Source organism: Choloepus didactylus, chromosome 5, assembly GCF_015220235.1.
Source record: "Choloepus didactylus isolate mChoDid1 chromosome 5, mChoDid1.pri, whole genome shotgun sequence".
NCBI classification, from domain to species: Eukaryota; Metazoa; Chordata; class Mammalia; order Pilosa; family Megalonychidae; genus Choloepus; species Choloepus didactylus.
In genome coordinates this window covers 62,861,257-62,873,360 of record NC_051311.1, presented here as the reverse complement: position 1 = coordinate 62,873,360, position 12,104 = coordinate 62,861,257, and the positions used below count along the sequence as shown (strand labels likewise).

General features: G+C 45.8%; 1 protein-coding gene across 1 annotated transcript in view; it reads left to right on the top strand.

Annotated features, from left to right (window-relative positions):
* The first annotated feature begins 762 nt into the window (after positions 1-762).
* The window catches only part of STRIP2 (striatin interacting protein 2), a 52,965-nt gene continuing 41,623 nt past the window's right edge, over positions 763-12,104 (top strand). The window contains exons 1-8 of the mRNA XM_037836176.1: positions 763-1,089; positions 5,245-5,314; positions 8,162-8,236; positions 9,178-9,312; positions 9,820-9,940; positions 10,715-10,783; positions 11,010-11,116; positions 11,812-11,939. Of these exons, the coding sequence (XP_037692104.1) occupies positions 937-1,089; positions 5,245-5,314; positions 8,162-8,236; positions 9,178-9,312; positions 9,820-9,940; positions 10,715-10,783; positions 11,010-11,116; positions 11,812-11,939 (858 nt within the window). The 5' untranslated portion in view covers positions 763-936. The remainder of the gene's footprint in view (positions 1,090-5,244; positions 5,315-8,161; positions 8,237-9,177; positions 9,313-9,819; positions 9,941-10,714; positions 10,784-11,009; positions 11,117-11,811; positions 11,940-12,104) is intronic.

Here is a 12,104-nt window from a genome sequence, read left to right as displayed (position 1 = left end):
CCCCTTCCTAAAGCTATCCTCACATTGCTTGATTGGGGGCTTCTATTACCAACTCAGACTGCCCTAGCAAAAATACAGTAAGCTGTTTTTTCCATAAATTCGTGAGAGGGCAGACCACACAGCCTCATTTGCCCCGGGTAACACCTGAGGAAGGATCTTAGAAAGGGAAAAGGAAAGGACTGGGTCGGGGTGAGAGCTTGTTCTTCATTCAATATTTATTCCCTAGCTCACACCATGAGGAAGGCGCCCCTTAATAAGAGCAGAGAAAGCTGACCAGTGCATCCAGCAATTTCAGTGAACTAAAAACGTCATCCCACTCTGCAACCCCTAATCTGCCAGCCAAGCCCTCACTCCTGGCCAGATGAGTTCCCTTCAGAAATCTCAGCTCCAGAGAGGGCGACGGCCGAGTCCCTCGTTCTCTGCCGGGTTCCTCGCCACCCCGTGGTGCCAACCCTCCACTGCGACTGAAAGGGGATTTGGGACTCGTGCAGGAGCTAGGATTCGGAAAGCAGGGGTCTGTGGCAATGGGGAAGTAGAGACTGCAGTGGAGCACGAGGCGGAGTCTAGGGCTTCCCCAAAAGGGGAACGGAATGGGACAGAATGAGGGTTGAGGGACACCCAGAGAGAAGCAAAGAGATAACTAAGCCTATGGCCCAGAATTCGCGAGGTGGTGCCGGGAGCCAACCCAGGCGTCTTTGGCTGCCAGCAAAGCCGCAGGACTAAAATAAAAAGTAAGATAAAATTAAAAGAGCCTTGATACTGTCCCCGTCTCCTCCAAGTCCCGCTTGGAGCGGCCGAACGGCCAATCGCGCTGCGGGGCGGGGCTGCGAGAAGCAGTCGCGGCCAATAGCTGCGGAGGGGGCGGGGCCGGGCTCCAGGCGCGCGGCGGCTGGGTCGCCCCGGGCAGAGCCCGCGGAGCCGCGGAGGGGAAGCCGCATGGAGGACCTGGCGGCTGCTGGGGCCGGGAGCCAGCCCGCCAATGGCAACGGCAACGGCAACGGCGGCGGCGGCGGCGGCGGCGGCGGCAAAGGGAAGCCGTCGGCGCCTAAGGGCCGAGAAGCATTCAGAAACCAGCGGCGAGAGTCGGAGGTGAGAAGCCCGGAGAGCCTCGTTGGGGCCAGGAGACGCCCGCGGGCTGGAAGCGGCGGCTGAGGTGCTTCTGCGGCGTCCCCTCCCCCGCCCGAGACCCTGGCGCGTCCCGGGCGGCCCCTGGGAGCCGGCGCTTGCAGGCTCTACTTGAGTCTGGACTCTGAGCTCTGCACCCCGACCCTTCTCCGCAAGTCTTCGGCCGCGCATTGGGGGCTTTCTGGTCTTCAGGCCTTCCCCCTGGGGACTCCGAGAGGTAGCGCTGTATCGTGCGTGCCCGATACTTTTCCAATATTATCTCATTTAATCGCTGCAGCCCCTTGAGGTAGAAGTTCGTGTCCCCATTTTGCAGAGGAGGAAACAGGCGCGGGTAGGTAAAGTGACTGGCCTGAGGGTTCGGAGGCCAGAGCTCAGCCTCACCTCAAAAAAGAAGGGTCGGCAATGTGGGGCAGCCTTCCTGCTCCGAGGCTGCCTGCAGCGTGCCCCTGAACTGATCCAGATTTGCGGTGTGTGTTCCGGCCTTCCCCTTCCCATTTGTGTGTTGTTTGGCCCTTTAGGGAGTGCTTTCCACAGACTTGAGGAACCCCACCCGAGAAAGGACTCAGGATTAGATTAAAAAGTGGGGATTTGGATGGAACTGCCCTCGAAGGCAAACCCACAGATAGGAGTGTGAATATTTGGGTCTCTTCCTCTTCTCCTAAAAGAAATCATAACCAGGAAGATGAGAGGATTTCAATTATGTTCAGTCCCCCAAACCTCCACCCAACCAGTTTCCATCAAATAGCCAAGAATAGAATTGGTTCTGAGTGTGGATCAGAATAATAAAACCACAAAAGGCCAGCCATAGAAAGGTCTCTAGAGGTCATCTAGTCTAACCCTCTCATTTTACACGTTAAAAAAGACAGAAGTTACTTGCCTAAGATCATACATCTGGCACAGGGGCCAAGAGCACCAGCTCTGGGGTCTGTTAGACCAGGTTTTGAATCTCATCCCAACCATTTACCATCTGTGATTTTTGGCAAATTACCAAACCACTCTGAGCCTGTTTCTTAATCTGTAAAATGGGGTTCACACCATCTACCTCAGAGTGTTGTGATAAAGTCAAAATGAGATAATTGAATGTAAAATGTTTAAAGTGCAGTGCTGGTGTGATGTAATTGGTCAGTATATCGTAGTACATGGTTCTGTATTACTATCATCATCATCGTCATCAAGTAGCAGAGCTGGTCCTAGAAGCCAGGTCTTTGGCGTCCAGTTCCTGGCTTGCCGTATGAATTGTATTTCTCAGTTTATTGAGTGATTTCATGGATGGTTTTCTCTTTGATATAGGCAGAGTAGGAATCCACCCAATTGTGTTCAAGGTAAAAGTGGAAGAGGTGAAAAGACTGGCCCAAAGTCACACCACCCTTCAGAGACAGCTGGGTTGGATCCCAGCCCTCCTGCCTTGCTGGATCAGTGTTCTATCCACCACATCATCTGTCTCCCTGCCTCAGTAAGAATATGGCCTTTTAGGGCACCCCGTGCCTCCTTCACACAGCAGAGAGATTTTTCTTGATCATACGTGTTTTTGGGGTGGTTGAGTCATTTTTAATTCGACAACTACCTATTGAGTCCTTTCTGCCTGGCACTGTCTTAAGTACTAGGGATACAACACTGAACAAGACTTTGCCCTTGTGGAGCTAATGTTCTTTATGCGTGTAAATAAATAATCAAAATAACTTCTGAGTGATATGTGCTAAGGAGGAATTAAAACAGACCCTGCCCAAATCTCCCTTCTGAAGTAGGAGGCCTATTCCCCACCTCTCAAGTCTTCCTTCAGCAGAAGGCTCTGATGGGTTCTTTGCACTGGCCAATGATCTCTGCATCCAAAGACCAAGACTTTTCCATCCTGCACCGTAGTTTACCTCCTGACTGTGCAACTGCACTTTTCTTGCCTGGAAACCAGCAACTGCAGTGATGATCTCTGTCTGGGCTCACTGCCTGCCACAAGACTAGCTGGAAAGATGAGCTTTCCTCCACCTTCCTCTGCAGCAGGAGAGCTCCTTTTACCTGTCAGTATATTGCCTATCACCGCAGCACCAGGTGCCAGACTCAGATGACAATCTGCTTTCCCTTGCCTCTCTCCTTTTGCTTTCCTAAAGGAAAGGCAGCTTTCCTATACAACACAGTCCTCATGGGAGATGGCTTGCTTTCCTCTCTTGGGCTGCTAGAGAAGGACTAGAAGAGAATTACTGTTGGCACAAGTCAAGGGAGCCTCCTTGAACATCACCTTGTTTATAGGGATATTTTTGACCTCCCCTCTCCCAATAGCTTGGTGTACGAACATCCCAACCTAAAAAGGAAGCTAGAGAATAATTGCTTGCTTAATGAAAAAATTCTTAATATAGCAAAAGGATTCACCTTTCGCCTCTTTAAGCCAGATTCCCCTGGTATCTTGGTTCCCAAGGTCCTTAACAAAGTTTTAATGGTCTCTGGCAAAATGAGGAATATTCAGAGCATCCAAGTAAGTTTTTCAATATATTTAATTTAAAGAATGTAAAACAATTTAAAGCAGTGTTTTTCAAACTGTTCAGGGAAACCTGTGAGTTGGAACCAGCTTTTTTTTTTTTTTAAGAAATAAAATAGAATAAGAAATATCAGTACATCAGATATATTAAGGGTAAATATTATTTTGTTAAACTTTTGTTCCAGTTGTGCATGAGGGTGTGTTGGGACATGAGGTAAAGTGTGTTTATACTTTGTTTTATGGTCAAAAAAGTTTGACAAACACTGCTTTTAATAGCTTTCCTGTGTTCTGAGATTATGTCCTTTCCAATTTTAGCTTATTAAACTGTTCTTTCTTTTTTGAAATATGTTTTCTGAAAAAAGGTTTATAAGTCCCTGCTTATCCAAACAAAATATCAACAACTCTGTGTCATTCCCACCCCCAAACTTTCTATTTTTTAAAATTTCTACTGGAAATTTTTGGAAATCTTTGCCACAGTGCATTTAAGCATGATTTGCCATGTTGGCAGTATAAGTTGGTACAGTGTTTTTTGAAAACAGCTTATCATATACAAAAAGCCGTACAAATATTCATAAGATTTGATGCATTCTTTTTATAAGGATCTATCGTTAGGAAAGACCTTACATATGGAAATATTTACAAGTGACTTACAGCTTCAAGCATATAATAAAGAAAAACTTAAAACAACCTAAATGTTCAACAACAGGGAACTGATTAAGTAAAGCAATAGATATCCATTCACTTATATAACCATTAAAGTGACCATCATCATAATGTGAGAAAATGTCCTTATAACACAATATTGAAATTATATTATGAGTAAAAAGGTAATAGTCATCACTTATATAGTGTTACTAAGTGCTAGGTGATACTCTAAATGTTTTTCCTAAATTAACTCATTTAGTCCATACAATAACTCTATGAAGTAAGTCCTATTATTATCTTCATTTGACAGATGAGAAAACTGAAATGCAGAGAGGTTAAATAACTTGCCTAAGATCACATACCTAGTACATAACAGAACTGAGTTTCACAATTTTTAAAATTCGTATATAGTAATATTTATTACCCCAAAATACTTAAGAAAGTGGGGGTGGTATTATATTAAAAATGTTTTAAATGGGATTATAAATTTTTACATGCAATATCATAGGAAACATAGCCTTTACTACAACTTGGAGTGGAAATGCTACCCTATTTGTGAATCCTAAAGTCATGGAACATTAGAGCTGCAGGATCCACAGATGAGACTTGCCCAAGATCACATGGTGGGTTAATGACACAGCTGAGACTTGAATCCAGTTCTCTTCTTTTGTTTTTGTCCATCTCGTTTTTCTAGATAATCAGCGAGGTGGTCTCTGGTCTGTGTTTATATGGGTCAGATATAGGCATAGGTTGTAGCTTTCTTATTTGTTCACGATCCTGCCTTTTACCCAGAGTTCTGATTCACATTATAGGAATCCTTAACCCCTCCTTGCAAGAGCCTCAACATTTTGACTTGGAGGTAGGTACCTCTTCTATGGAAAGCCCAGCTGGGACTGTTAGCTTCCTCTCTGAACTAACCTTGGCCTCCAAGAGGAGATGAGATGAGGATATAATCTTCCCTTTTCAACTCCTTTTCCCAAGTTACCACAAAGATTTCTCCATTACAGGGCTCTGTGGACTGCCCCACTCTGGAGTTTGAGTATGGAGATGCAGATGGACACGCAGCAGAGTTGTCAGGTATGAGGTAGATGGGACTGTAGAGAGTGAAAGAACGGCCGGGAGGAGAGGGAAGGGGCTTGTGATCTCCCCTAGCAGCATGTCTGTCCTCCGCAAATGTCTGTTGAACAAAAGCTGTTCTCCACATTCTCTTTTCTTTCTGCCCTCCAGTGGTAAATATCCCTTTGCTCGCTTTCATATTTCTTTCTCTGAATTCTCCATTGGCTGTGGCATTCTCCATCCATTCTTTCATTCTACACTGTCCTATTTTCTTTATCTGTCAACCGCTTCCTGCTCACCCTTCTTTATTCTCTTTCAGTGCACTGTCAAATCTGTTTTCTGTCTACCTTCTCTCCCTCCTTCTCCCTTCTCCCCACTACCCTCATCCCTTTCACTTTCTGTCACCCATATCTCTGCACTCCCCCTTCTTTCTTACACCTCCCCTCTCTATTCCATCCCATCTCTCTTTCTTTATCTCCTCCACCTCCATCTTTCCCCCTTCCTCTAATGCTTGCCCCTTATTAAAATCTCAGCAGTGTCTGAAGAAAAACTCTATTGATAACTGGCCAGCTGAGCAAAGAGCTGTGCTTGGGGTTAAGTGAGCCCATTCTTCTTTCACTGCTGGGCTGCTTCTCTGTGTCTTTTTTGCTAACAGTGAATGTGATCTCCTCACATTAAGGGCCTCCATACTACATGTGCTAAGACTGCCAGTTATTAATAAACAAGTTTTGGGTGGAGATGGTGTGAAAGTTAAATATTCTATCACATGATAGTGACACTTTGAGACATTCTTTTTCAGAGAAAAGAAACAAAATGTTTTAAGAAGTTCTTGTGCATGGCAAAGGGAATAAATAGTGTGATGTGTGACAGAGAAATAAAGAGCCAAGTTAATAACCGACCAAGGATTAGAAATCTAAATATGTAAAGAGAACAAGAAAGGAGGCAATCAACAGAAAAGTGGGCAAAGAATATGAATAGGAATTTGCAGAAGAGAAAACCAAATGGTCAATAAATATATGAAAAATTGTTCAACATAGCAAATAGGGAAAAGCAAATTAAAATAATAAGATATTTCACAGCCATCAGACTGCAAAACTTAAGAATCTGGGGTTGGAAGGGTACAGAGAAATGAGTCCTTTTATATACTGCTGGGGGTGACGGAACAGAGTATAAAATTGGATGCACACAATATTATGACCCAGCAGTTCTACTCCTAGGTGTACACCCTGAAGAAACTTATACTTGACATGAAAAAACATGTTCAAGGATGTTAATTAAAGCCTTGTTTATGACTGTGAAAAACTGAAAAAAAGCTATCATACCCTTCTGTAGGGGAATGGATAAACTAATATATCAGTAAAATAGGCTACTATTATTTAATAGTTGTTAAAATAATTACTCTGTATCAGCATGCTTCAGTAACAATAAATCTTAAAAACTTAACATGGAGAGGAGGAAGAAGCAAGTGGCAACAGATTTATACAGTATGATACTGCTTGGAGAAAATTGTTAAAACCCAGAACGGTATCATATGTTGTTTATCAGCACTACATATGTAGTAAAAGTGTACAAACAGACATGTGAAGGACCTAACTTCATAATAGTGGTTACCCCTAGAGAGGGGAGTAAGAAAGACTGGGGAGGAGGGGAGGACTTTAGATGTATAAAGATCTACATTTGCTTATTCTGTCTTATATGTATTCTATACCTATCTGTATGTAAAGGTTTATAATTTAAAATTGAAAAATAAAATGAGAAGAAAAACTAAGTTCAGTACTTGAGAGCCTCGCTCAATTTTCTTACTGTGCTTGTGGTTCTCTACTCTTAAAAAAAAATATATCTACACTCTCCACTATTGACTGAAGAATTTAAGATTCAGAGATGGGATTTGCTTTTGATTACTCCAGGACCCTGGAACTCAGGACTCAAAAGCTATGGTTCCCAGACATGGTGTATCTCAACCATTAGCTGGCTGGTGAATTTCTCTTGCTTTGTGAATTATCTGCAACCTAGTTAAATTTTCAACAACAGTCCCAGCTGGGGAGCACAGATCTTGAGGATTCCTGTTCTATCACCTGTTGACTTCTTGCGTTCAATTCTCCATCCTCTGCAAGATGAGGGTATAATGCTCTGGAACATGTGTGTGTGTGTGTGTGTGTGTGTGTGTGTATGTGTGTGTGTGCCTGTATAGGAAGGGGCATTTTTGTTTCTCGTAAGTTTTCTGCATTTTGTCTCGAGAAGCTGCTGCCAGTGAAGTTTGATTTCCCTAGGTCCAGGCACCCCTTTGGCAACCATAGCTGCTATCTACATGGTTAGATGCTGCCTCTGCCTGGGTGGCCGTGGGCGGGAACGTAAACTTCTATACCCTTCAAGGAAACTCAGTAGGGAGAGAATGAACTGGCTCCAATCCTGAAGCGCCGTCAGAACATAGTCTCCAGCCCCTGCCTTGGCTCCCTGAATAGCACAAGGGTCATACCTTAAATTTCAGGAGTTGTATTGCCCTCCTTTTCCGCAGAAAAGGATGGTCCCAATCTGGGTTGGCAAAGCAGAAGGGGTTGCAGCCCTGAGAAACAGGAGCGAGGGCATTAAGGCCTCTGTCTCAACCCTCCTGGCCCTCACCAAATGTTAAAGGCTGCCTTCTCTGCTGCAGCAGCCAGCTGGCAGGAGGAGGACAGGTTGATGGTTTAATCACCCGGGGACACAAGTGGCTATTTTTAACTGCTTCGAAAGGGAGGAAGCTGGCTCTGGACTGAATTGGACACAGGAATGTGTTAGAAGCTTAGCTTTGCAATGTCCCTCTCTCTACCCCAGCCCTCTTCTATAAGGGTCTGCTGAATGTTTATGACTATTTTGTGTTTTCTGCTGCAGAATTGTATAGCTACACTGAGAACCCAGAATTCACCACTAACAGGAGGTGCTTTGAAGAAGATTTCAGGACTCAAGGTGATCCCAGACTCTTATTCATAGGGACCTGCTTTTTCCGTCACTGATATCCCAACCTGATCTAGTAAAAGGCTGAAATGAAATATACTCCTTCATTCCCTTCATAACCATATACCCTTTTCTTCTTGCATATGGGTTGCAGGGTTCCCTATATCTCAAGTGGAGAGGCAATAGGGTAGAAGCAAAAGAAGCCTGAGCTGGGCCCCCTTACCTAGAATAAGGGACCAGGAGAACAAAGGGATGGTGAGGTGGGGCTGGACAGGTGCAGCCTGGAAGGCCTCCTGCTTAGACCTTCATGTTCAGTCCCTGCCCCAACTCTGCCCCACTCCCATCAGCGTTTGATAGTAATTTCATGTGCCTACTCTGTATCCTCTTTGACCTCCATTTCTGTCCTTGGTCAGTGGCAATTCAGTTTTCAATTCAACAGATGCATGGCGAGTACCTGGTCTGTGCTTGAGATGCAAGTGGCAGGGGTGAAGGTGAATTTGCAGCATCTTCAAAGAGTTATAGTCTGGTAGGAGAAGGGAGATGTGTACATTACAAAATTAGTTGAGGCCTGGAAGAAAATGGTAAGTGCCATAAGTGACATAAAAACTCGGGAAACAGAGCTTCTGACTGAAGCGTTAGCAGGAAAGTTGTAGTTTTGTATTAGTTTTTTAAAGATAAATAGGAATTAGATATGTACAGAGACAGAAGGATCTACTTGAGGAAAAGCAGAGAGAATAGGCTATGCGTGGAGGATGGAGGAGACGTTGAAGAAGATGAGGCTACAGAAGTGGGTTCAGGCCAGAAAATTTGGGGTACTTTCCTTTTCCCGTCTCTTTTTCTTTCTCAGCTAGATAAGGAAAGTTTTTGAAGAGAAGAATTTGTTAGGGGCTGAGATCACAGGTGGTCGGGCAATAGTAGCTTACATTGAATGGATATGACCTTCTGCCCCCCAGTGCAGGGCAAGGAGTGGCTGGAGTTGGAGGAAGACACCCAGAAGGCCTATGTGATGGGACTTCTGGACCGGCTGGAGGTGGTCAGTAGGGAGCAGCGACTGAAGGTGGCCCGGGCTGTTCTCTACCTGGCCCAGGGTGAGTGACCATCCTTGCCAGCTTGAGAGGGGCGGAGGTAGGGGACTGAAGTGGCAAGCCATGCTGGGAAAGCTAGGTCCCCTGCCTCAAGGACAGATCTTATTATGTTTTAGGAGTAGCCTGGTACTTATGAAAAAGAGAAAGATAATGATGAGTGCTGTTCTGGATCCCTTGGAATCTACCTTTATCTTACCAGCCATGCTAGGTTTTCTTATAGGGTTCTTTTCCCCCCAATCTGGGCTGTGATTGTATGTGGAGACTAGCAACTGGATCATTATGGCCAGAGCTGATGGTGTACCACCAGCTGAGCATGAAGTATTCTTTCATCAGCTCTGGCCTGGGCAGACACTGAGAGGGGGCAGAGGAGAGCGATCTATTGAGGAGACCTGTCACAGGCTCACACATGCATCCTCTGCATTGTATTGGAAGATAGTCTAAGATCATAGGACAGGGTGGAAAGAACTGGGATATCCTCCTCAACTGCTATGGTACTGTCTGGTTCTTTAGGTTCTTTTGGGGAATGTGATTCAGAGGTTGATGTGCTACACTGGTCCAGGTACAACTGCTTCCTGCTCTATCAGATGGGGACCTTCTCGGCTTTCCTGGAGCTACTCCACATGGAAATTGAGTGAGAAGCCTTAGGGGAGGGCTGGCCTAGACAACCCCCTTCCTTGAAAGGACCTCAACTCCTATACTGGTTCCTTCACTAGAGAGACTGGGGGGCTGAGTCTACTCACACCTCAGCCCAAAGCTCACCAGCACTTCCCTCCCTCTGGCATGGTCCTTGTACTCTATCTTCCCTCCCTGAGGTTGGGGTCGTCAGCAGCTTCTACTCCATTTACAACTTCAAACCTGGGCTTCAGAAGCCTTTGCTGGATGGGTTCCCTTTTTACCCAAGCACCTTCTCAGCTCAGACTAACTCTGGAATCCCTAAAGGAAACCTGAGAGCATGTCCCAAGTGGAACAGGACTAATTCCTGTAGTTGTGCCCAGTTCTTTTCCTCGTGGGTTATAGCTCTAGCAGTAGCCTTACCTGCTGCTACTTTCTTTTGTTTCTCATACCTGTCACCCAGGGGTTTGGGATGTGATGAAACTTGTTCACTGTTCATCAGGTGTTGTTTGGTGTGTCTTTCGTGTTCAGCACAGTACTGAGTACTAGGCATGGTGGGGACTACAAGAGGAGTGGGTACCACAGACCCTGTTCTTTCCCTGTCTTCACCACAGATACGGGTTTATCGAGATGGCAGAAGGAATTCTATGGGCTTCTTTACTTTAAACCAGTTTCTTTAGTGGTTGCATAGCCAGAGAATGGCAGGTAGTCATGTTTGTGTGTATGATAAGTGGGACCACTGGGAGGAAAGGCACCGCATGGGTTCCCATTCTCTCCTTCCTCCCCATGACAGCAACAGTCAAGCCTGTAGCAGTGCCCTTCGGAAACCAGCCGTCTCCATTGCTGATAGCACAGAGCTCCGGTGAGTGGGGCTGGGTATGGGATTGAAGAGGGGGGTGATTAGCTGTGGGTTATCCTATCCCCAAATCCCAGCTGTACCCAGACCACTAGGAAGTTGCCCTCTAGCAGATCTAACTGGGTTGGGTTCCCACAGAGACCATCCCTGAGACAATTTAGAAAGCCCCTCTCCCCATGACTGCAGGCCGGGAGCTGCCTTGGGAACCTCTGTGACCCTTCTGTAACCCCAGGGTGCTGCTGAGTGTCATGTATCTCATGGTGGAAAATATCCGCCTGGAGCGAGAGACAGACCCCTGTGGATGGAGGACAGCCCGGGAGACCTTCTGCACTGAATTAAGTAAGAAGTGGCACTTGGGGAAGGGTGGGAATGGGGGACTAGTGAGCTGATGAGTATAGCATCTCCCTAAGAGAAACAAACAATCTTTTTTTTAATTAATTTATTTATTTTGGAATTAACATTCCTTCTTTTAGGGCAGGGATGCTGTACGGCATGCACAAGGGCCAAGCTTGATTGCCCTCTGTGTCTTTGAGCTAGGACCAGTCATATAACTTCTGTGCCTTGGTTTCCTTTATTTTAAATGGGAATAGTCATTCCTCTTCCATTCCATCATGAATCTCACATGAAAAAATAAGTTGAGTCACCTTGAAAACTGATTGCTGTTCAAATGTAAGTTGCTGTTGTCATCAGACGGGAATGGAATATGAAGGCCTATGGAATTTTTATAATAAAATTGATGTGGGAAAGTGAAGTGCGAGCCACAGTCCTTCAGCTGGGAAGCAGCATCTTCATTACTGTTACTTCTAGTCTGGCATCCACCCCCAAAGCATCACCCTGAGCTTTGGGGCTAAGCCATTTTACCTCCCTGGCCTCCCTTTCTGCCCTTGAAAGACTTCTTTCTGAGGCCCTTTAAGCCTCACGGCCAGGTACCCTGGAATTCTTCAGGGGGAGTGAGCACTGTCCTCATTGTGCATGGGGGCCGGGTTTCAGCTTCCTCATCTTCCCTTTTTCACTTGCCTCTCTGTGCCCTTCAGGCTTCTCCATGCATAATGAGGAGCCATTTGCCCTTCTGCTCTTCTCCATGGTCACCAAATTCTGCAGTGGCCTGGCCCCCCACTTCCCCATAAAGAAAGTGCTGCTTCTGCTATGGAAGGTGGTCATGGTGAGTGGCTGCTCCTCCCTACTCCCCTGTCGTCAGGTCAGCCCTGCCCTCAGCCACCTCAGTTTCTTCTAGTCAGATTCCAGGGGGCTGGGGGCCAGGCAGCAGAATAGGGCAGCTTTTGGCCAGCAGAAGAGCTACAAGGCTGACCTAGAAAAATCAGGTGTT